At 41.1% G+C, this 22,891-nt stretch overlaps 1 protein-coding gene across 2 annotated transcripts; it reads left to right on the plus strand.

Moving 5' to 3' along the window:
• Window positions 1-1,318: 1,318 nt before the first annotated feature.
• LOC121913334 (programmed cell death 6 interacting protein) lies at window positions 1,319-18,335 on the plus strand. Of its 2 annotated transcripts, none has more exons than XM_042436028.1 (18): window positions 1,319-1,643; window positions 4,711-4,765; window positions 4,854-4,923; window positions 5,712-5,839; window positions 7,350-7,503; window positions 8,167-8,267; window positions 11,167-11,298; window positions 11,423-11,645; window positions 12,290-12,413; window positions 12,838-13,015; window positions 14,498-14,609; window positions 14,765-14,934; window positions 15,422-15,670; window positions 16,138-16,272; window positions 16,446-16,540; window positions 16,829-16,946; window positions 17,049-17,251; window positions 18,059-18,335. In XM_042436028.1, the coding sequence occupies exons 1-18, from the start codon at window positions 1,438-1,440 to the stop codon at window positions 18,258-18,260; spliced, it is 2,655 nt and encodes an 884-aa protein (XP_042291962.1). In that variant the 5' UTR covers window positions 1,319-1,437; the 3' UTR covers window positions 18,261-18,335. The 2 variants fall into 2 exon arrangements, with proteins under 2 accessions (XP_042291962.1, XP_042291963.1); XM_042436029.1 differs by having other exon boundaries at window positions 11,182-11,298.
• Window positions 18,336-22,891: the final 4,556 nt, after the last annotated feature.

Raw genomic sequence — 22,891 nt, forward strand, 5'->3', positions numbered from 1 at the left:
TCCTGCTGCATTATTTAATCATTTGCAAGAAAGACATTTGTAAATAAAACTGTTCACATGAAACAAATAGTTCATAATGTTAGCATGTAATTGATTAATAAAATGTAATATTTCACAATGTCATGGTTATATATATTTTGGCTGTATGTATGTATTTGTACAGTGGGTCTCTAAAAGGAAAAAACATTTCTATTTAGGAAGGCTTTTTCATCTTAACTCATTATGATGAGGAATAATAATAAGAGTTAAGATGAACTGATTAGAATTTGGTGGTCAAAGGTCAAGGTCACTGTGACCTAACAAAACACTTTTTTTGGCCACAACTCAATAATTCATATGCTAATTATGACAACGTTTCACACAAATGTCTATAGGATGAAGTGATGACATTTTATATCCAAAAAGGTCAAAGGTCAACTTCACTGCGACATCATAATGTTCTGCAAAAACACTTCAAAATTCAAGATTCAAAATCGTTTTATTGTCATCCAGCAAAACATCAGTTATGCAAAGCAGAACGAAATTACGAGAATGGTCCCGTTAAAAACAGATAAATAAAAAGAAAAACAGTATAGAGAGCTCTATCAAAAAATCCATATAAAAAACTGAATAATAAATAATTTCTGGACATTGCACAGGTGTGAGATGTAAAGAATGTAAACATGAAAAGAAAGGGGGAGAGTTGTTGCACATATGATTTTGTTATATTGCACATTTACCGACCATTATTCAACGCCATATTTCACATTTGGTCGGATACTGAGTTGGTGACACTAATCTTGGGTGCCCACCTTAAAACTGGAGTGATTGTATTGATCTTCTGTGCTGCCGGGTTGAACATGATTTAGTCTGTGTGGCTTCTTTGCAGCAACATCCATATCTGAAGCTTTGCCTGCTGTCATGGCTACAACTTTGTGTTCAATCAGAATCAGCTTTATTGGCCAAGTATGTGAACACATACAAGGAAAGTACACTTAATACCTTTTATTAAATTCCTTTAAAGTCTTCACCACAAATATTATATGAATCTGGACGGACATGGATGTAAACTGCAATTTGATTGGTTGGCAGAGACATACAACCGCGAGCCGGTATTTCTAGTTGCTTTATATTGTGTGTTCTGTTATTAATACCGTAACACTCTAAGTTTCACTATGAATGAAAAGTGCGGTACAAATTAAATGTATTATCATTGATCAGGGACCTACATCTTATGTCTAACAGATTAAATCGGATGTCAAGTCCAGACGTGGACACAGAACAGTTGTCGTTTGTCATCAAAACGACACTGCGCCTGCGCGGTGCGCGGCTCCGTTCTCCATGACGTCATTTGACGTTCAACCCAGGAAGTGGGTCGCTGGCTGTTGTTTGTGTTCGTTGGTCGCAAATCGACAGGCTTTTTCTGATTGAATATATATCGTTTTTTTACGGGCCGAAATGGCGACGTTTATTTCAGTCCCGTTAAAAAAGTCCTCCGAGGTGGATCTGGTGAAACCGCTGTCGAAGTTTGTAACGGCCTCGTATCCAGCGGGAGAGGAGCAGGCGGAGTATATCCGCGCCGTGGAGGAGCTGAACAAGCTCCGCAGGAACGCGCTGGGAAGGCCGCTGGACAAACACGAGAGCTCCCTGGAGGTGCTGCTCAGGTGAACAAGCCCTCTTTTTTTATAACACACCTGAGCCGACTGCCATGTTACCAACACCCGTAGCAACCGTCTTTACCTGTGGCGCTGAGTTAGCTCGGTCATTACCGCACCCAGATGTGTTAGCTTTTAGCTACTAGCATTGGGAGCTAAAAGGTATTTCTCACCATTATAACTGACTCATGCATTTTTCATGCCAAGTTTCCTTCGATAGCTAATGCAAACATTGCTTGTTAAATTGTTATACTGAATTGACAGATACCTATAAGATGAAATAAACCATGTATGATGAGCTATGTATGATCTTTAGCCATGGCTAGTGCAGTGAAATGACTCAGAGTATGTGGTTTACCTTTCAAGTTTAAGTTTCAGCGTTTAATATAAGTTGTATTGACTGCAGGGGGAAACACAAAACACCACACAATACATTAAACATTAAATATAAAACACAGGTTCACAAAAAACAACATTCATAGTGACTTAAAACGTGGACTAAATCTAGCCCATTGGACTACACAGCCCATTATCACATACCACAAAATTGCGTCAGGAGGCTTTACAGTCTGTACAGCAATACAACATCCTCTGAACTTAGACCCCTCGCAACAACTCCATTTAAAAAAAACAACCCTTTTACAGGGAAAAAATGGAAGAAACCTCAGGAAGAGCAACAGAGGAGGGATCTCTCTCCCAGGATGGACAGATGTTCAATTAGTGTGTGTACAAAATAGAAGACAAATGACAGAAATACAGCATGGAACATGATAACAAAATTGTGATGAATTTATAATATATATGAAGAATGTGATGTATGAATCTAGCCATTATTTTCCAGAACCAATAATCAATCAATCACCATCACAGCCTGACAATTTTTAAATGGGAAAGTGTAATGAGTTTAATGTAATGACATTAATAGGAATTAATTATGTGTATATCCAGAATTATCATCCCAAAAATCTGCTCACAGACACATTCAGACTCCTTAGCAGACATAGTTACATTACTACTACTATCTACACACCATCAGAGAGAAAGCACAGCGAGCTCTCCTGTCCGTCAGATGTCAATTCACATTCAGGCCCACGCACACAGCCGAGGCCTTCAGTCCACTGGCAGCCACATGATCAGACATCCAGTGGAAGGCAACCGCAATTTTTCATATCATAAATCACAGATCAACATGATAAAGGATAACAAGTGTGTATTTGAGAATCAGAAGCAAGAAAAACACATGGAGATAAAAGCTACCTTAATGTACTCTGTTGTGATGGATTATATGTTCACGGCTGACTGCTCTGGCTGTGTAAAACATTGCATATGTTCACATAATGCAAAAGCACAAAGATTGTCACGGTGCCAACCACTTTGCATAGAGGAACTGTGATGCAAATAGGATTAAACATAGTTCCTCTCTGTCCCAAGAGCAGGCTTACTCGTATGTTATTATACACGTTCCAGCCTTCATGGTCACATAGGCTTCGACTGAGTTATCCTGGTCTCTATCTGTAAGATTACCTAAGAAAACTTTACCAATGCTGTGTCACTTAATATTAACCAACATGCTCTTTTCAGAGGTGATGGAGTGGACTTTGCTCTCTTTCATTTCAGTCTTTGTTCTCAATGACTCATGTGTCATTAAATGCAGGTTATCTGTATGGCCAGGTATGAATTTGCAGAATGCCGGTCTTCCTTCAACTCCTCTGTAAGCTACTTCTTATCCGCAGTGCGAAGTGGAAGTGTTTTGCAGGTGCCAAACTTAGGCTCTTTAGATCTTAGACTCGAGCTGCTGACTGTTGAGAGCTGACAGCCGGGAACGTAGCCAAACATTGAGTAATGAAAGACATTTTCTTGCCTTTAGCACAATAGATTGTTTTCATTCTTGTTTTGGCTCTGTGATGCTTTTCCGAGATGCACTACCTGTGACGTTGCATGTTAGTAGTTGATAGTCGCAACTACTAAAATGGGAGACGTCACTTTATCCCATTTTCAACAGTTTCAATACTGGATAAGAGATTTAAAAAAGACTGAAAAGAGATGATTTCTCACAGAATCTGAAACATTTGCCCACTTTTAAATCAGTGGATATATCTAACTACCTCACTTCAGTTATATTCAAAGTTATTATCTTACAAATGTATGGAGACTTGAACTATTTTGTGTTTAACTTGTGCTTGTGGGTGCCTTGTCTTGGTTTAGGAGAGACGTGGAAGCTAGCATGTCTGTGCAGAATGAGCGAACTCTTAGCATTGTCCCTCCTTGGCTCTCTTCACATGTCGCCTGTTTGCCATGTGCCAGGTAGCCGGGGCAACAAGCCCTATCCTTTTCACAGCCGGGCAGACACACAGCCATTGTGTCACCATGGTAACCATTGTTTTGTTTAGGACGTTTTCTTTTACCCTTCAGTTTACCAAAAGGCACACCTCATCTCAGCTTTCCCCTTTGCACTTGTGTGTGTTCATTTGTTCCTAAATGGGACACATGAGGATAGTAAACTGTGCTATATGAGGGTAGTTCTTTATATAAAGCCAGTCTTTGTTTACATATATGTTTGTACTCAAATCTTCTCTGGTAAACAGGAAAAGCAGAGTGGATGAACTGGTAATAGGGAATTCCCTAACTGGCCTCTCAGCATGTTGTCATTCCTAATAATAGACTTTTCCATATCACTGACACGGATACTGATAGAGATAAAGGGCTGACGAGCCGTCACTGAATCTCTTTGTGTGTGTGTGTGTGTGTGTGTGTGTGTGTGTCCTGCAGTTTGCTTGCCCGTCCAGATATTTTTTCCTGACTCATTGTCAAGTGTCTCTGAAATAGCGGAGCTTCCCCAAACCACAGATCAGCAGTTATGTCATTATAATTACTACCTCTTAACCCAGTTTCTCAACTGTGATTATTTACTCACCAGCTTTTTCTGTTTTTTGTTAAATAAACCTAAATTTAAGAATTTAAGAAGACTGACTCAACTAACCATAACCAAACCTTTAAACAATTAAAGTAAGTGTTCTAAAGTTGTGCTCTCATAAGGAAACACTGTTTCAATCCTGTCATTTCTTTCTCTTTTCAGATACTATGACCAACTGTGTGCTGTGGAGCCCAAGTTTCCCTTCTCTGAAAACCAGGTAATTGATTGGACAGCACACATGATTGTGGGTTAGATTTAGTTCCCAAACAGAAGAACTTCAACACAAAGCGTCTCTGTTTCCACAGCTCTGCCTAACCTTCACATGGAAGGATGCCTTTGATAAAGGATCGCTGTTCGGTGGCTCAGTCAAGCTTGGTAAGTTGCAGCCTCTTATCAAATGCTATTGTTTACTTACAAGAATACATGTGTAACACTGTATGTGTACATGTAAAGGGCTGTCCATCTGTCTCTCTCCCTCTCTCTCTCACACACACACACACCAACACAAGGAGAAACAAAGCTTCATAACTCTTAATAGCTCCCTGTTTTACTTTGTGTCCAGAAACAGGCCTGACAAGATTTCATATAGGGTTTGAAGAAGTATGTGTGTAAGAGAGAGGAAGACATGACACTGGTATGTTTGTGTAACATAAGAAAGTTATTAACAGATGCACTATAAAGTTTTTAAATCCATGTGAAATAAAAAAGAAAGATTACTATTTGTTGCAGTCTTCACATTCATTCCCTTCACGCTTGAATCTTTTGTCCTCTGTGCTGATTTGTGGGAGCTCATAACAGTGGGATTCATTCCAGCGAGAAAAATGTAGCATTAAACAGTAGAAAATGCCAACCCCACACAAACAACTGCATCAACAAAAAAAAGAAAGCAGTCGATATTCAACATTATATCCAAGTGGTGGAAGATAGATGTCACTCGGTCTTCTGTTTATGCTGTCATCACTTTCTAGTCATGGGAAAGAAATTCAAACCAATCTTAACGTCACAAACTCAGCAGGATTTCTGCTAGCATGTAATCCTGTGAAAGAGTATTATTCCGTAGTTCAAATTGTCCCTGAAAAGAACTTAAATGCCTCTAAAACTCAAATCAACGGCATTCCTCTGAATAAGAATTTATTACTCTTCTGTGTTTTTGTGTGTTGCAGCTTTGGCCAGTTTGGGCTACGAGAAGACGTGTGTGTTGTTCAACGCAGCAGCACTGGCCAGTCAGATTGCCTCAGAGCAGAACCTGGACAGTGATGAAGGACTGAAAGCTGCAGCCAAATACTATCAGGTGGGAGAACTAACACACAGTACTACAGTAACAGCTCAGTTACTACCAGATGTCCACTGGATGCGGCTCTGTCACACCTCTGTCGTGGTTTACATATCAACTGGAAGTGTTTTCCACTATTGTTTAGAGTACTATTACTATTAGTACTATTTTACAAGCATGTTGAATGCACATTTGCAGCTCATTTATGATTGTTGTGGGTACAGATACTTTAACTGTTTGAATTACTCTACACAGCTTGCCATCTTATCTTTATTTAGTACCAGATAGCGTTAGTATTTCCTGAATATTTCACGGAAGTAGAACTATACCATTTATTCTCCTGTGTCACCGACTTCCGAGAAGTGACACAAACAAACAAGAAAAACTTGTCTCATTCCATGTATGCTACCAGTCCAAGGTTTTAGTCCAACTCATAGTTTCAGTTTTTATTAAAATTCAAGCAGTTCAAGTCCACTCAATAAATGGTACATAGATAAGTGGTAAACTACCAGAGGTTAAAAAAACAAACCCTGTAATAATCCAGTAATAGGTTAACAGCCCATTGTTTTCCTGCAGCAATGGAAGAAAATAAAGCCTTGACATTTGAAGCAAACAATTCCTACAGTTGTCCCAACTTCTGTTGATTACTTGCAAACCATCTGTCTTCATAAAAGCATGGATGACAAAGCATGATGGTCTGGGGCTCTTTTGCTGGATCCAGAGTTGGTGACTTACACAGACTGACTGTCACCATGGACCAAAAGGGCTGCCGCAGCACTTTGTAGAGCCAGTAGTCTCTGGTCTACACCTAGTTGGTCAGGGGTTCATCCTACAGCAAGATAATGATCCAAAACACCTCCAGGCTGTGACAGATTTGGGATGAACTGGACAGAAGGGAGAAAGCAAAACAACCTGCGAGTGCAACACATTTATGGGAACTTCTGCAACTGTGTTGGGAAGGTGCATTATGGGTTGTTTGTAGCATTAATGTTGCTAGGCAAGCAAGTGTCTTAAAGTCTATTTATAGTGAATGTGTTACAGTCAGTAAACCCTAAAAGTGTTTGGTTAGTCCAGTTTAACCTGCAGCAGCATCTGAAGGCTTGTGTAACGTGTTTTTCTGCCATGTCGGAAATAAAGTCATGATGAGTTCAAAGCGTCTTCTGAGATCTCTGCTGCAGAAATAGAATATGTCAGGTTCGCCTTATATTTGAGCCAGTATGGTATATACATTCACAAGTGAATTTCACACTGAGGAGACGCAAGCTTCAGCAGGAAAAATAGATTTGCCTCATGAAGATTGCGGGGCTGAGAAATGATCCGCAAGTTCTCTCTCTGCTCGTGCATCCAGTGGACATTGACACACTAGTTAGAATAGCAGCAGATAATATCCTGCAGCTGAACTCTGTGGACATGGAGGGTCATGGATGTGTAGTAAGGTCAGCTAGGACTGTTTTGAAATACAGTAAAAATTTTGGTTATGTAAAAATCAATCTTTGCATGAGTGCATAATCTCTCTTTTTTCATCCAGCTGGCCAGCGGAGCATTCGGCCACATCAAGGACACGGTACTGTCAGCACTGAACAGAGAACCCACCATGGACATCTCACCCGAGACCGTCGGCACCCTGAGCCTCATCATGCTGGCTCAGGCCCAGGAGGTCTTCTTCCTCAAAGCCACCTCAGGTACCAAAGAAAAAAAAACCAAACAGTTCAAGTCAGGTCTTTTCAGTGCGGTATCGCTATGATTTATCTCTGTTTATGGTTTGTTATGTAACCACTTAGTTAAAAAAGTGCATCACACACATAGACTGCTTAGTCTCTTGCTCAATAATGTGTCTGACATATCTTAGTGTTTTGGGACATTGATTGGTCTTGCAGATGTAAAGGAAGTAGGTAATTGTAACTTTGAAACTTTAATTACACCCTCATGCACATTTTTTTACTGCTAGATTAATTTGTGGTGATGACAGTAGGCAGTTTTGATCCAGGTTGCTCACAGTTGCTGTCCCAGTTCTGTTTTTAGAGTTGCTTATTAGAGTTCTGAACAGTTTTGAAAGTTACACCATGATATAAGTTCCCATTTAAAAAAAAAAAAAAAAAAAAAGTCGACCCATATTTTCTGCTGAGGGTGACTTTTTTTTTTATTGTAAACTTATTTTTACACTTTGTTAGATATAAGGGCAATTTCATCAAGGTGATGCGGTAACACTGTTGTGAAACTGATGTACAGCCTGATCAGCTTGTGATGTGTGGTGTGCAAAAACACGATTTCTTATAACTTCTTGTGTTTTGATGTGTATTCTTTGCCGGCTGCAAGACTGTAAAAGTGTCTTTTTCACCCAATAGATAAGATGAAAGATGCTGTCATCGCAAAGCTGGCCAATCAGGCAGCAGATTTCTACGGCGACGCCTTCAAGCAGTGCCAGTACAAAGATAACCTTCCCAAGGTATGTGAAGGACACGCAGAGTTACACACTAACCTGAAAACTGCTCGGGTTTTACACAAGACAGCAACAAACACATTCACAGCCAGCCATGTGTTTGAGTGCAGTGAAGATGCATACAGAGTTTGGATTCTGTATGGTTTAACGTGTGCCTGATGTTTTGTATGAGTGCATTTGTGGGAAAAATCGACTTGAAGGGGCTGTTGCTCTGTCATTAGCTTCGCTGCAGCTTAAGGTTTAGGACGGGTTAAATCTGTGTTGCCTGTAACAAAATCACGTGGTCTCTTAAATCCCACTGTTGTGTCCTTAAACGCTGAGTTTTAAACTGAACCTTTGGTCGGTCTAAACCCAGGTGCTCTGTCCTGTAGATGCAACTATCCTGGAAACAATCAAAGCCAAGCAATTTTGAGAATCATTAATTTAGAGCTGTCAATATAAAACTATTTGAGAGAGAGCCTAGATTATAAAAATGGCTGGACGTGGAACCTTTAACAGCATTTGGTTGCCAGACATGAAAGGCCTGAGTGCAGAGTAAATTATACAGAGCCAAACTTTGGAGAGTTTTAAGTAACTTTAAGATCTTAAAATAAACTCTACAGGGAGTCAGTGTAATCCAGGCAAGGGATGGAGAGAAGTGGTCTCTGCATTTAGTGTTTGTCAGAAGACTTGCTGCTGTATTCTGCATACTGTGATGAACTGGAATAATCAAGGAAAGAGGAGACAAAGTCATAGACAACGGCCAGAATGTAGGATGAAATACTTTGGGGTTTTTTTCCAGGACATCTCAGGATTGTTTGAGATTATGGTAACGTTATTTTTAGAGCTGCAACAATTAGTCGATTAATAGATTAGTCAATCAACAGGTCAGTCCACTTTAAGTGAGCCTGTTCAGGTCAGGCTAACACGTTGTTGCTAACTTCAGGGCTAACCCCTCTCTATAGATGAGTATTTTCTTGGCCTTGAGGAGCTGCAGCATTTATTAACTGACACACTGTAGCTTGTACTGTACATTTACTGCCACATTGACAACTTAACCTTTTCCCCTGCTTCGCTGGCATTCACCGTCACTTTTCTGCCGCTCGCTCTCTGCACTCGCTACGCACACACATTACACACTGCCCTAAAGGATCTACGCCACTCTTACAACAGTACCTTTCACCTAGACGTCCTTTGAAGAATGAGGAAAGGGAGAATGACTCAAAACAAGTCCACGGGTAACGTGAGGAGTTATCGTGCTCATACAGCGTGCAAGTGAAAATCATTTTCAGCCCATTGATATTAGTGATCGTGTGAAATTTCAGCAGTGACGCTCAGAATGATTATAAGGGAATCACTGTCAGGTCAGGTTTGGCACACAGCTGCATGTTCTAATTAAACTAAACCACAGCTAAGCTTCTCAGATGCTAAGTGACAGAGCAACAACTCCGAAGAGTGATACTCAGGTTGTGGGACTGTCCACATCACAACATCTCTCTGTCCTCATTGGTCCATTTCCATCCTGTTTTCACTCTAATTGGTTGGTTACTACTTAACTGCAGTTTGCATTGTGGTTGGTTTCTTATCATCTAATCATGGGCATCTGAAGCACTTACTGATCTGTCTAACATTGTGACTGAAGCGGACACACACACACACAAACACACACACACACACACACATATATATACATTTTAAGATTAATCAGCAGGAAATATGTAGCTTTTACTGCTGGAGTTAGTTGCACCAGCTGTTTGCAAGTTCAAACTTAACCTAGTTATCATGTATTTACTCACTAAGTCAAGATTTAAGCATAATTGTATTAAAACGGGTTTCACCACTCAAATCGGTGCTTATGTGAGTGTAATGTGATGGGATAAAGACGACACATCTGACCTGGCATGTGAAAAACATGATGAGATTTCACAAAAATAACACAAGATATAGAGAGAGGTTGATACGACATGCAACAAAGGCCGCTGGCTGGTATCGAAGCAGGCAGGTTTTTCTCTGTATTATAACATTCATTTCAATCTCTTTATTTTTCTCCTTTAATCTCATTTAGACATTTGATCAGACAAAACAAGGTATTGGAAAACATCACCATCACAGACTAAATTAAGAAAATAATTAGCAATTTAATCGATAGTACCTACCCTAATGCATATATGAATAAATCAAAGTCACACCTACTTTTACGAAGTATTGTCAGGTAATTTTAATGCGTAGCTTTGCCCCCTAAAACTGTTACTTTTGGATAATTCAGATGTTATAGAAACTAGTTTATACATTACTAAGGTTGAAGACATTCCTTAAGATTTAATGGCGCAACCCGACTTAACACACAAACTTCGGGATGAATTTATGGATAACTGGTGCAACTCAGTCCTGATCTTCCATTCTCATCATATTTACTCATCATAAACATATACAAGCATCTCCACACTGACAGCAGCTCCACACACATTAGCTTGTAGTATGAATGAACATGTCACTCAAAAACATCTTTGTTTCGTCTGAATGCTTGAAATCAAACATACACACACACACACACACACACACACACACGGCTGTGGGACGTTTGATGAAGGTGTAGCAGCTTTTGCTGAAAGGTTAAACACTCATGGCCTGTTCTGTTTTCTCTCTCGTTGTCTTCCTTTCTTTCTGCATCCCTCGTGGTGGTGGTGGTGGTGTTGGCATTGGTTATGTGTGTGTGTGTGTGTGTGCGCGCGCTTGTGTTGTTCTTGCACACCTCTTGACTGCTTATGCCTGCACGTGATTGGCTTTCATGATGTCATTCCTGATTTGACCTCGCTGGTGTGTGTCTGCCATTTTGTGGTTTTGCCTTGCCATTGTGCGTGTGCGTGTGTGTATATATCTGTTTGCGTGTCTGCGTGTTGCTCTGTGGTTGCCTCTCCCTGGTCAGTATTTTTATTTTCAGGAAGTGCTGCCGGTGCTGGCGGCCAAGCACTGCATCATGCAGGCCAACGCCGAGCTCCACCAGAGCGTCCTGGCCAAGCAGAAGAAGCGCTTTGGAGAGGAGATTGCTCGCCTGCAGGTACGCAACTTTTGTCCCACACTGTCAGATACTTTCAGCAATTCATCTGTCCCATCTTCAAGGGATTTGTCATCACTAGAATAAGTTAATCTTCTTCTCTCCTCTTGTCTGTTGATCCCTCCAGCATGCAGCAGAGCTGGTGAAGACCGTGGCATCTCGTTACGACGAGTATGTGAGCGTTAAGGACCTGAGTGACAAGATCAATCGTGCCCTCACCGCAGCCAAAAAAGACAATGACTTTATCTACCACGATCGTGTGCCTGAGGTCAAGGACCTGGAGCATATCGGCAAGGCAGCGCTGGTCAAATCCACCGCCATCACACCTCCAATCAGCCAAAAATTCACAGGTACGACACACAGACTCTCAACAAACTTCCTCATTGACAAGCAGTTTGAGACATTTAAGTCTGATGTTAATTTTTAAGTAATATAAACGACATCTAACTGAGTATTTAAGTCTGCAAAGGTTGTGTGTAGTGGGGATACTTGTCAGATTGTCTGCTTCAGAGTAGTTATCTTTTATTTTGACTCAAGTTAGATAAGAAAACTTAAATGTCATAAGATGATTTGTTGTAACATAGTTGCTATTTCTGCAGAAGTATTACATAAATGTATAACCAACTAAATTCATTTTAAGGCTGCACACATTGTTTATGTGATAGATCATGTTAATTGAAATCCATTTAAAACACACCTAATCATACTATATGTTATCCTGTCATCAACTGTTGTATGACAAACACCCAGGACGTCGTAAAAATGACCTGTGAGCTGGGAAATCATTAAATTCCAATAGAAAAACATTCACTTAATATCTTCCATATAAGTTGTTGACCCTCTTCTTTTTTTTTTAACACATTCCCAGAATCATCCACTTTTAACAACATGACCTCAAACTCATTTTTTAGAGAATCAATGACTTTAGATGGGATCTTATCTGCTTTAAACTTGTTTCAAACCAGTAGGTTATGTTGTTATTTTCTCTTTTCAGACTTGTTTGAGAAGATGGTTCCCATGGCGGTGCAGCAGTCCATGAGCATTTACAGTCAGAGGAAAACTGAGACTGTTAACAGACTGGTGGGAACGATGAGGGAGGCCACCAATCTCTGCAACGGGTACGCTGTTGTGTTTCTGTATGCCGTTGTGTAACTGTCCTCCAGTGTGCATGTCCGTGAGTTCTTGTGTCTCTGTGCAGGGGATGGGTTTATTAAAAATTCATAACATAATGGTGTACTAGGTACCATTAAGCCAATAAAAGTACATATGTTTTTAGTGTAGTGTCAAGTTCATGTATCATGCTTTGTCATGAAGCTAACAACTGCTTTACAATTTGTAGTATTTAATCAAAAATATACATATGAATGGAACATGATTTGACTAAATTAACAATAGGCAACTTTAGAAATTGGTACAGTTAATTTTCAATATCAAAATGGTCAATATTAAATCAGGTTTTTATAGTGAGACACAGAATTTACTTAGTTTATGAAGCTGATGTGTGGAGAGATCGTGATATTTAACCAACGACTGTCTCTTCAGGGTGTTGGCATCCCTAAACCTGCCGGCTGCTCTGGAGGATCTATCAGGAGACTCTATCCCACAATCCATTGCTGAGAAGGCCCGATCCATCGTACAGCAAGGAGGACTGCAGAGCATCGAGCAGCTAATCAAAGACCTGCCCGAGCTACTGACCCGCAACAGAGAGATCCTGGATGAGGTCAGTGGTGGATGTAGATGGACAGAAACACACTGAATTATGGATGTGTTACTACACTTTGTAGCTCATAGATGGTAAACAGGCTGCATTTATAAAACGCTTTTCTAGTCTTCCGACCACTCAGAGTGCTTTTACACTACATGCCTCATTCACCCATTCACACACATTCATACTCTGATAGTACAGCTTTCAGGAGAAATTTGGGGTTCAGTATCTTGCCTGAGGACACATCAACATGCGGACTGGAGGAGCTGGAGATGGTACTGCCGATCTGACCCTGATCTAACCACGTCCTGTACCTGCATCACTGTAACCTCTGACTTTACCGTTAAATCAAATCCTAAATCCATTCAAAAAAGTAACTGAAGGCACTCGCAGAACTGCAAACTCTGTAATAGCTTGTTTGTCATATGGCTTTGTTGTTTTGACAAAGTAGCATATGAATCTAATGCGGTTTAGCAGCTGACTTGGATCTCCTGAGTACTTGTACTTTCCTACCGCAACCAACACATGAATACTAAAAATTCACAATCGTCCCTAATGGCATAAATCCCAGATCAGGATCATCACTGAAATCTAATCCACTGATCATTGGGCCAAGGACTGTCTGTCCACCAACTTCAGCCAACCTATTTTTTTTAGACATCTTGCTGAGAAACAAACAAAACAGACGGGAGTAAAAACATAAAACACAATCTGCTTCCAAGGTTGTTGGCAGAGTGGAAAACCAAAATGTCCCAATTTCCCCAAAAAGGTAGTTGGTTCTGATGTATGAAGACAAAGTGCCATAACTGAAACTGACAAGAAAAAAACAGAAAAGTATATTTCTGTTGGGCAAAAGCAGATCATATATTATTTAACAACTAGTTTCTGGATATAATTTTTGTTTAAAATACAAACTCTACTCATGACTTTTTAATTAATTGATTATTCAATCAACAGAGAATTGAGCAGAAACAGAAAAAATTGATAATTGAGTAACTGCTATTTTAGTATTGGTTGGTTCATGCTTATCCAGTGTTAGATTGTGCTGCTCTTCTGTCTTTTTTATAATAATGTAAGTTGAATATCTTTGGGTCGTTAACTGTTCATCAGACAAAACAAGCAATTAGACGACATCTGCTTGAGCTCTGTGAACTTCTGATAGCAGTTTTTCACTATTTTCTGATATTTTATAGACCAAACAAATGTAAATAATAGAAAACAATGAGTAATTATACTGTGAATTCTAAAAAGGTCCTCAAAAGTCAGATAATAAAGAATACAGTCTTGACCTGCTCTATGTGAAAAGTGCACTGTGTTAACTTTGTTATGGTTTGGCGCCATATAAATAAAATTGAATTGAAATGATACACACCCACACAGCTCAAACTACAAAATTTCTAATAAAAGTGCAGCCATCTGAGAATCTAATGTGTGCATTGTTAAGGTGTTTGTATTACTTGAGTACACTTAATATGCTTGTATGTGTCTGTCTTTTAGTCTCTGAAGATGCTGGATGATGAAGAGACGACCGACAACGAGCTGAGAACCAAGTTCAACCAGCGCTGGAACAGAACCCCCTCTGGAGACCTGTACAAGCCCCTTCGCGCAGGTATACACACACACACACTGAAAACATGTGATTCATTTTCTTCATTCTTTATTTTTTTTGGTTCATTAAATGTATCTCCATGCGCTGTTCACAATGCTCCTGGTCTCTTTCTTCTTCCTGTCTTCCTTCTCTGTTGTCCCCTTTCTCTCTCCCAGAGGGTGCTAACTTCCGCAACATCTTGGACAAGGCAGTGCAGGCCGACCAGGTGGTAAAAGAACGCTACAGCACCCACTGCGACATGATCACCCTGCTGTGTAAACCAGAGAATGAGCTCAATGCTGCCATCCCCTCCGCCAACCCCACCAAGACACTGCAGGGCAGCGAGGTCCGTCTCCCTGTATTGATGTCATAATATCTTTATTATTGGCCAGTTAATAGAAAACTTTATTGTTATGGTTATTTTTTGCGTTAAGGCTGAGTGTCACCTCATCCCAAGATATTTTGTGTGCCACAGAAACATAGACTCCCGTTGTACAGAAACACCCAGTGGACATTGTGTGCTTTATGGGCATGTCCCTCCTCCCCACAGTAGCTCCATTTTTCATTTGGTTTGCTGACTTTGCATTTTGTTTCACTGGGGAACTTAAATAACTAAGCAAGCAGAACTGTGGAGGAGCGAGAAGGAAGTGCATGATGTGTCTTCAGCTGCACTACATTCATGCTGAAGTGAAAAACTAAAAGATGTGTAGTATATTGCAGTTATAAGTGGTCAGTAAGAAGTCAGGGATTAATGTAGGTGAGAGGTGTGTGTGTGTGTGCGTGTGAGTCTCCAGAACAAACATTTCTACTGGTCCGTTCTCACCTTCACACAGGTAGTGAACGTGCTGCGCTCCCAGCTGGCTCAACTGGACGAGATGAAGAAGGAGAGGGAGAGTCTGGAGGGAGAGGTCAAGGCCGTGACCTTCGACATGTCCACCACCTTCCTGACGGCGCTCGCCCAGGACGGGGCCATCAACGAAGAGCAGCTGTCACTCTCCCAGCTCGACCAGTTGTATGGCGCCTACAACCAGCGGGTACAGGCCAGCCTCCGCATGCAGGAAGACCTGCTGGCACAAGTTCAGGTAAAGTTTGGGAAGGTTGTAGCTGTTTCAGAAACAAAATATCGATGGTGCAGCAATGTGGACGAGTTTTTGAAGAGACTGTTACTTAACCGGGTCACGTGTCAGAGCCTTTACCAGCTCAAAGGATGCTGTTCTGCAGCTGATTATGACCTTTGACTAGTGTCCAAACAAAAAGTGAATGTCCTTATTGGACTAATGACTTATTGGTTTTATCAAACAAAAAACACATGCGAGCAGTTCACACATTAGATGCAGTTAAAGTTCAAAGAGTAAAACCTGGTTTGCACAGTAATAAACATCTGGGCAAACTTTTACTTTTGCCAAAATGTCAGCGCAGTGTCTTGTACAGATATATTCATACAGACTCATACTTCATAGTTTACTGTGCATAAATACTTCTAAGAGGTGTCAGAGGTTAAGCTCTTCAGTGTGTGAACCTTTCTTTTCAACCTGTGATCTTCTTCCAGACGTCCCACCAGGAGTTCAGCAGTCTGAAGCAGTCCAACACGGAGGCCAACCAGAGGGAGGAGGTCCTGAAGAAGTTGGCTTCGGCCCATGACAGCTACGTTGAGATCAGCAGCAACCTGCGCGAAGGCACCAAGGTACTCACTCAGCACAACGGCGACACACACACTCAGCGAAGATAAACTGTACTCTACCGCAGTAAAGCATATGTTGTCAGAAACTTTCCACTTTTGTTTGTTTTTTTTGTGAGCCAAGGTGGTTTGCAAGCACAGTGATTTATTTCTGTCCCCTTTTGTTTCTCTCTTCTCAGTTCTACAACGACTTGACAGAAATCCTGATTAAGTTCCAGAACAAATGCAGCGACATCGTTTTCGCTCGCAAGACAGAGCGGGATGAACTACTTAAGTATGTACTTGCCTGGTTATTAAGAAAATCCTCTTTTTCTGTGTTTGATTGTTTTTGTCACACTCATATGGGCTGCTTAGAAGGGTAAAGGTGGGACAGTCGGCAGTTTCTCTTGCAGATTTGTTTCTAGCTTGTTGTCTGATTTCGATGTTTAACACTCAACCCCAGCAGATGTGTTGCTGTATAAGAATGTGATATTTAGATTGTGAGATGTGAGCTACTTGGGCCTAAATGAAGAAAACACTGCAGCACAGGAACTGTCAATAATGTTTGAATCCTTGTTTCCAGAGAGCTGCAGCAGAGTATCGCCCGAGAGCCCAGTGCTCCATCCTTCAACGTTCCTGCCTATCAGAGCACCCCAGCGGCCCCCGCTGCCGGCCCAACCCCTGCACCCAGGACCGTATTTGTAAGCAGCCACTCACAAAACAAAAAACGTTGAGTACCTTTTGCAGTAGACGTGATGCTGATGGTTGTTCACTGACCTATCTCTCTCTGATTCCTGCCATAGCAACCTCAACAACCCCAACAGCAGCCCCAGGCAAAACCCCAACCCCCAGCCAGGCCCCCTCCACCCACTGTAACCCCACAGGCAGCCTCCACCACTCCCACCACTGCGCCACCAACTGGCCCTCCCAGCAGCAACCCACCACCTGTGGCCCCACCCACCCAGGCTCAGGGACCACCTTACCCGACCTACCAAGGCTACCCAGGGTGAGTTTCCATTTCTGAATACAGTTTGACCCACATAACTTTGTATCATGATGTCAGGATAGAGTGGACAGATTCTCTTTGCATTACTTGTATCACGATTACTTTGCACTGCTCCTTTTTATAGAAGCAGGCGTTGTATGCAAGAAATGTTAATGTGTCTGTACTGGATCTGCTTTGGTACATGTTTCAGCCTGAAATTACATGTATTAAATTAAAGGAATGTTTTTAACATTTCGGAGTTGAGTTAGATGAGATAATTGATGCTCAGCTCTGTCCTAAGGTGAATCACACCTATAGCTCACTAATTAACACGCTGTATCTTTGTTTTTTTAATGTTTACATGAGCCAAAGTGTAAAAACAACAAGTTGTAGCTGGTTGGAGATACTTGTTATAACAATTAATAACAGCAGCCAGGTAGTGCGACTTCCTGTGTCTAATAACGCCGCGCTAGCTGTTTCCCCTGCTTCCAGTCTTAACATTTCTGTTTGTGTGCAAATTAAACAAATGAGATATAACGTGTGAGCCTTAGAGGTGCTGGTAGGTAGATTTTTTTTTTTTTCCCCTTTGAATACAGCCAGGCTAGCTGTTTCCCCTGTTTCTGATCTTAATGCTAAGCTAAGCTCATCGCCTGTTGTCTCCATACTGAAGTTAACACACAGACATGACTGTGGAATCAATCTTCTCACTGAACTCTGTGCAAGAAATTGAAAAACCATATTTCCCAAAATGACGAACTATTCCTTTAACATGTGACAGTTGAAATTGTAAAGTCATTCATACGTTTCTATGTTGTGGTCTCCATGCAGGTACTTCCAGATGCCTATGGGCTACAATCCTTATGCTGCTTACGGCCAGTACAACATGCCCAACATGCCCAACATGCCCTACATGCCCTACCAGGGGACTCCAGGACAGGCAGGATACCCAGCAGCCCCCCCGGCCGGACAGCCCTACCCTGGGTACCCCCAGCAACCTCCCCAGCATCAGCCCTATTACCCTCAGCAATAACTCTCCACTCCATCCCCCCCTTTTCCTCCTCTCACATGTTAACACCAAATAAAAAATACCCCCCCAGCAATAACACTTCATCTCCATCGGCTTCCTTCCCTACTCATCCTTTATTTTCTCTCACTAATAGCAGCGTTTGAAACCCGAGTGATGGGCAACTGCAGAGCTGTTTTGCACTTCTCCCTGAAACCTTTTATTACTTTGCCATCCTTTATTCTTTCACCGAGCCTCTCCTCCTGTCCATCTCACCCTCCCTTCTCATCTTAGCTCATCTTTTCTGGGTTCTAACAGCACTTTTCTCAAACTATCTCAACTTTCATCGATGCACTAACACCCCTCCTTTATAGCCTGTAAGGTTTTTTTTTTTATGTACTCATTTTTCTAAATGGTTTTGTTAATTGTTTAATTTAAACCCTAACTAGTTTCCTTTGATAACTGACTCTTTGGGCTAGACTGCTGTACAAGACTGATGAAGGCGCACTGAATCCCAGGATAGCTCTTTGTTTCCTGGTTTGGGTGTGTGTGTGTGCGTGTGTGTTGGGTGGGCGGGTGGACAGGTGGACAGGGTGGTCATCACTAGTCATGCCACTGATGAGAGGGCACAGCCACATCCTCACCCCCCTCCCACCACCCAATCAACCCCCAGTGCTTCTTTATCAACTATATTCCTATTTTTGTAATGAATACTGATGCCTCGCTGATGTATAAACCTATAAAAACGAATGGCCTGTAGGTTTTCTAATGTAGATGACGACTGTTGAGAGTTCTTCTCTTTCTCTTTTTTGCTCTTTTCTCTCTCACCCAGGGAATGTTGGTATATTTCTGTGTTACAATCAGAGGCTGTAAAAGTGGGAGAAATGGTTCTATTATATATACAGTATATATATGTATAAATAAGACTCTGTATGTGGTTAACCGAGACACTCTGTGTGCTGCACTCTCATGCTCTTTGTGTTTATTTTTATTCCTCAGCTCTAATGTGATTAAAAAGAACAACTGCCAGCCAGAATTTGTCTTAAATGGTGAATGTATGTGTGTGTTCCCGTCTGTATCAAACTGTAAACCAGCCAGAAGAGGGCAGTCCTGCAGCTCACAGAGGGAGCAGCAGCAGCCGAGCAGCAGTTCACCTGCCGGTTGTTGCTCCTTTCAGCCAATCAGGGAGTAAGTCGTCCCATCCGACTAATCGGACGCCTTTTGACCTCTTGAGCACTGGGGGCAGATCCCATTTAGATGGCATGCAAATTACGTTCCCAGCGAGGTCGTGATCTCATCCAATCATATTTCCCCACAGGTGATTTCTCCACAGACAGATTTCATCCCCAGATATTTATTCAGTGTCAGGAGACGCTAATGATTTCACATATCTCCTCCGTGTGTGTGTGTGTATATGGATGTGTGTGTGTGTGTGTGTGTGTGTGTGTGTGTGGCAGGGAGGCAGATGGCAGCGCAGTGTGATGTCTGGAAGGATGCATGGAGATGTTGGCAGAGAGCTGCTGGTCCCCTGCCTGCATCCATCACTCCACCTCTCTCCATTTTCCCCTCTCTTCTCTCCGTCTAATCTGTCTTCTCGTGCTCCTATCAACTCAACTCTTAAAAAAACCCCACCATATTTCACTTCATTTTTCCCCCAGCGCTCTCCCATCCTCTTTTTTTCCCTTCCTATCAGACTCTCTTCATCATATTTTCCTTTGCTCCTAAGTTTTTTTCTGTATACCACCTGGCTTTTTATATCATCAGCTGCTCTCTCCTCCATTTTTTTTTTCTCCCCTCTCTCCCCTGGCTCATATGTCCTTGCTGTCCAAGCCGCAAATCGTTGACAGTGAGTTGTCTTCACTGGTCAGTATCTCCTGGCTCATAAATGTCTCATAACATCACATCACTCTCCGGTTTCTGTGTGTGTGTGTTTGAGGCAAACTCACAGGGAAGGATACACACTTTTAATCAGATCTAACATCTCACATTTCCTACTGGAAGTGACACAACACATACACACCGCCATGCTTCTCTCTCTCTCTCTCTCTATCTATCTATACAGCATGCCGTTGCTGCCAAAGCCAATTGTAGCTCTGGATGTGTTTATCAAAGGTGTCTGTGCGTCTCAGTCGCTTATTTTTAACAAGACGTTCTCCACCGGAGGAGTGTCATATTTTAATTGCTCTGAAACAGAATAAAGGCAGCGAGCAGAGAACTGCAGTGACAGGTATTAATTACCTTCTGCCTAATGGCTCCCAAACTCAGCACTCAGCCATATTGGTGCTCACACTATTCTTTCTCCCCCACTCTTTTCTCTCACCGCTTTTCTCTCCTCCTCACCATGTGTTTGTCTGCAACAAGGCTATATCGATGGTTTTCTTTGGCTATGATGTTTATAATTACAAGGAAATACTTGATTAAGAAAACACATTTTCCGGGGTCTGCTCCTGCAGTTGCCAGGAGGCATGTGGAAAGATTGTGGATTAGCTCAACTAATTGGAAAAAAAATGAAATTATTATTAAAAAAGAATTGAGTCAGCTGTAACACCTGAACATGTGTTTTGTGTGAGAAAACTAGTCAGCAAGTCAGTCTAAACAGTTTTTTTTTAAAGGATAATGGTCGAACTAGACAGTTAAAAATACAATTTAAACTGCTCAAATAGCTATTAACGTTAACTAAATGTAATGGATAAATGATTAAAACAGCTAAAAAATGTTTTAATAGTTCAGATAACTATTTAAATGTAATAGATAAACAGTTCATTAGTTAGCTAAAAGTCATGGATCCATTTCTTTTAGCAAATTCAACCATTGTCAAAATAGTTGTATTAAATTTAATCCTACTGAGTGGGGTACCAGCAGACCCCAGAGGTTTACTTTTTGTCATATCTCACTGTTGCTTTATTGTATCATTAATTAGTGCTTTTTAAATATACAACTGTATTGGGTCAAAAGCATCCAAAGCTGCCTTTGCAGTTTTAATAGATGGATCTATTTATTGGATTCATGTTTACCACACTACCGGAGGGAGGGAGGGGTAGAGGCACTCTGTCACTGGGATAAAAGTTGCAATTTGTATTAAATAAAATTATATATTTTCATTTTACACAATATGCAAATTAACAGTAACTTTCCTAAAATAATAATCTGTTTGGGTTTTTTTCATATGACATTAATTACATAACTAATAATGTTTTGAGAAGAAATAAGAATAATAACATTTTGCTATGATGGTTGTTTCAGTAGTATTTATTATTACTTACTAGTAGTACTTGGTCCCCAGGTACTTGTATGTTAAATTTGTTGGTAGGATGAGGGTTCAAGGACCACTGTGTAGGATTTAGTGGGGTCTGGCAGTGGGGTTGCAGATTGCAACCAACTGAATACCCCTCCCCAAGCATGTAGGAGAACCTATGGTGGCCAAAAAATGCAAAAGTCCCTTTCTAGAGCCAGTGTTTGGTTTGTCCTTTCTGGGCTACTGTAGAAACTTGGCAGTGCAACATGGTGACCTCAGTGGAAGAGGACTCGCTCCTTATGTAGATATAAAGGGCTCATTCTAAGGTAATGAAAACACGACTATTCTTATTTTCAGGTGATTATACACTAATTAAAACATACTTATGAATATTATATTCCATTTCTGACAAGTCTGTTCCACTAGATGCCACAAAATTCTATACACTGCACCTTTAAAGTAATGGATAAATGGTTGAAATAGCTAAAAATAATAAATAAATCGTTGAAATGTCCAATTGGGTGTGACAGTAGCTACTACAAAAGCAGACAAAACCAACTTAAACATTGACACCTCAAATAAACAATATTGAAACCATATATAGAGAATTAATTGTGTTGAATATCATCCAGTTTAATGAATTAATGAGACGAGTGGTGTTGATAAGAGGATACTTGACTTCATCTGGCAGAGCAGAGGGGGTACATCAGTCAAAACAGGTTGAGAAGCACTGCTTTAATACATCGATGTGTAGTGATTTTTTTTATTCTGGTGTAATTGAAAAAAAAAAACAAGATGACTATCGATGCAGCAAAGTGTGCATATGCTCTGGCTGTCATTTTACTTTCCATGTTTTCACCCAGTAAAGTTCACTGAAGTAAAAATGTGAGAATCTTAAAAAAGTAAGAATGACATACTGCTGAAATCTCACTTATGGTGTTAATTTGATCAGTCTATCAGCACTCAAGGTGCCGGTATCAGTGCCTGTGCGTTGGCTGATAATTTTGCCTCAGTGAAACAGCCCTCTGGCCGTGCTATGTGCTGTTTTTTTTTTTTTGTTGTGTTTTTTTTTTCCATAGAAGCGAGATGCCTGAAATAGCACTGATTGACAGGTATAGAGACAGTTACTATAACAACTACCTCCTGGCTCTCATGAGCACTCCTCTCTCCCTTCCTCTCCGCCCCCCCTCACCTCTCCTCTTTTCATTTCATTCTTTTACCAGCTCTCCTTTTTACCCCCGTCTCCCTACTCACCCCCTCACTATGTGCGTGTGTGGGTGTAGAGGGAAGAGATTATGAAAAAGAACTCGACTGCAATATTCCTTCACACAGAGATGTTTGTGTTGCAAGATAGAGAGGCCTGGCACTAGCTATTGGATCTAACCTGTGTGGGTGAGGGTAGGCGAGAGTGGGAAGATGAAAC

Source organism: Thunnus maccoyii, chromosome 15, assembly GCF_910596095.1.
Source record: "Thunnus maccoyii chromosome 15, fThuMac1.1, whole genome shotgun sequence".
NCBI classification, from domain to species: Eukaryota; Metazoa; Chordata; class Actinopteri; order Scombriformes; family Scombridae; genus Thunnus; species Thunnus maccoyii.

What these genes read in the sequence shown, in the direction of transcription:
- LOC121913334 (XM_042436028.1), top strand. Translation starts at nt 1,438, where the DNA reads ATGGCGACGTTTATTTCAGTCCCGTTAAAAAAGTCCTCCGAGGTGGAT. An exon ending in GTACAAGCCCCTTCGCGCAG is followed by an intron (nt 14,610 to 14,764) that starts GTATACACACAC and finishes TCTCTCTCCCAG; the next exon opens with AGGGTGCTAACTTCCGCAAC. An exon ending in GAGCGGGATGAACTACTTAA is followed by an intron (nt 16,541 to 16,828) that starts GTATGTACTTGC and finishes CCTTGTTTCCAG; the next exon opens with AGAGCTGCAGCAGAGTATCG.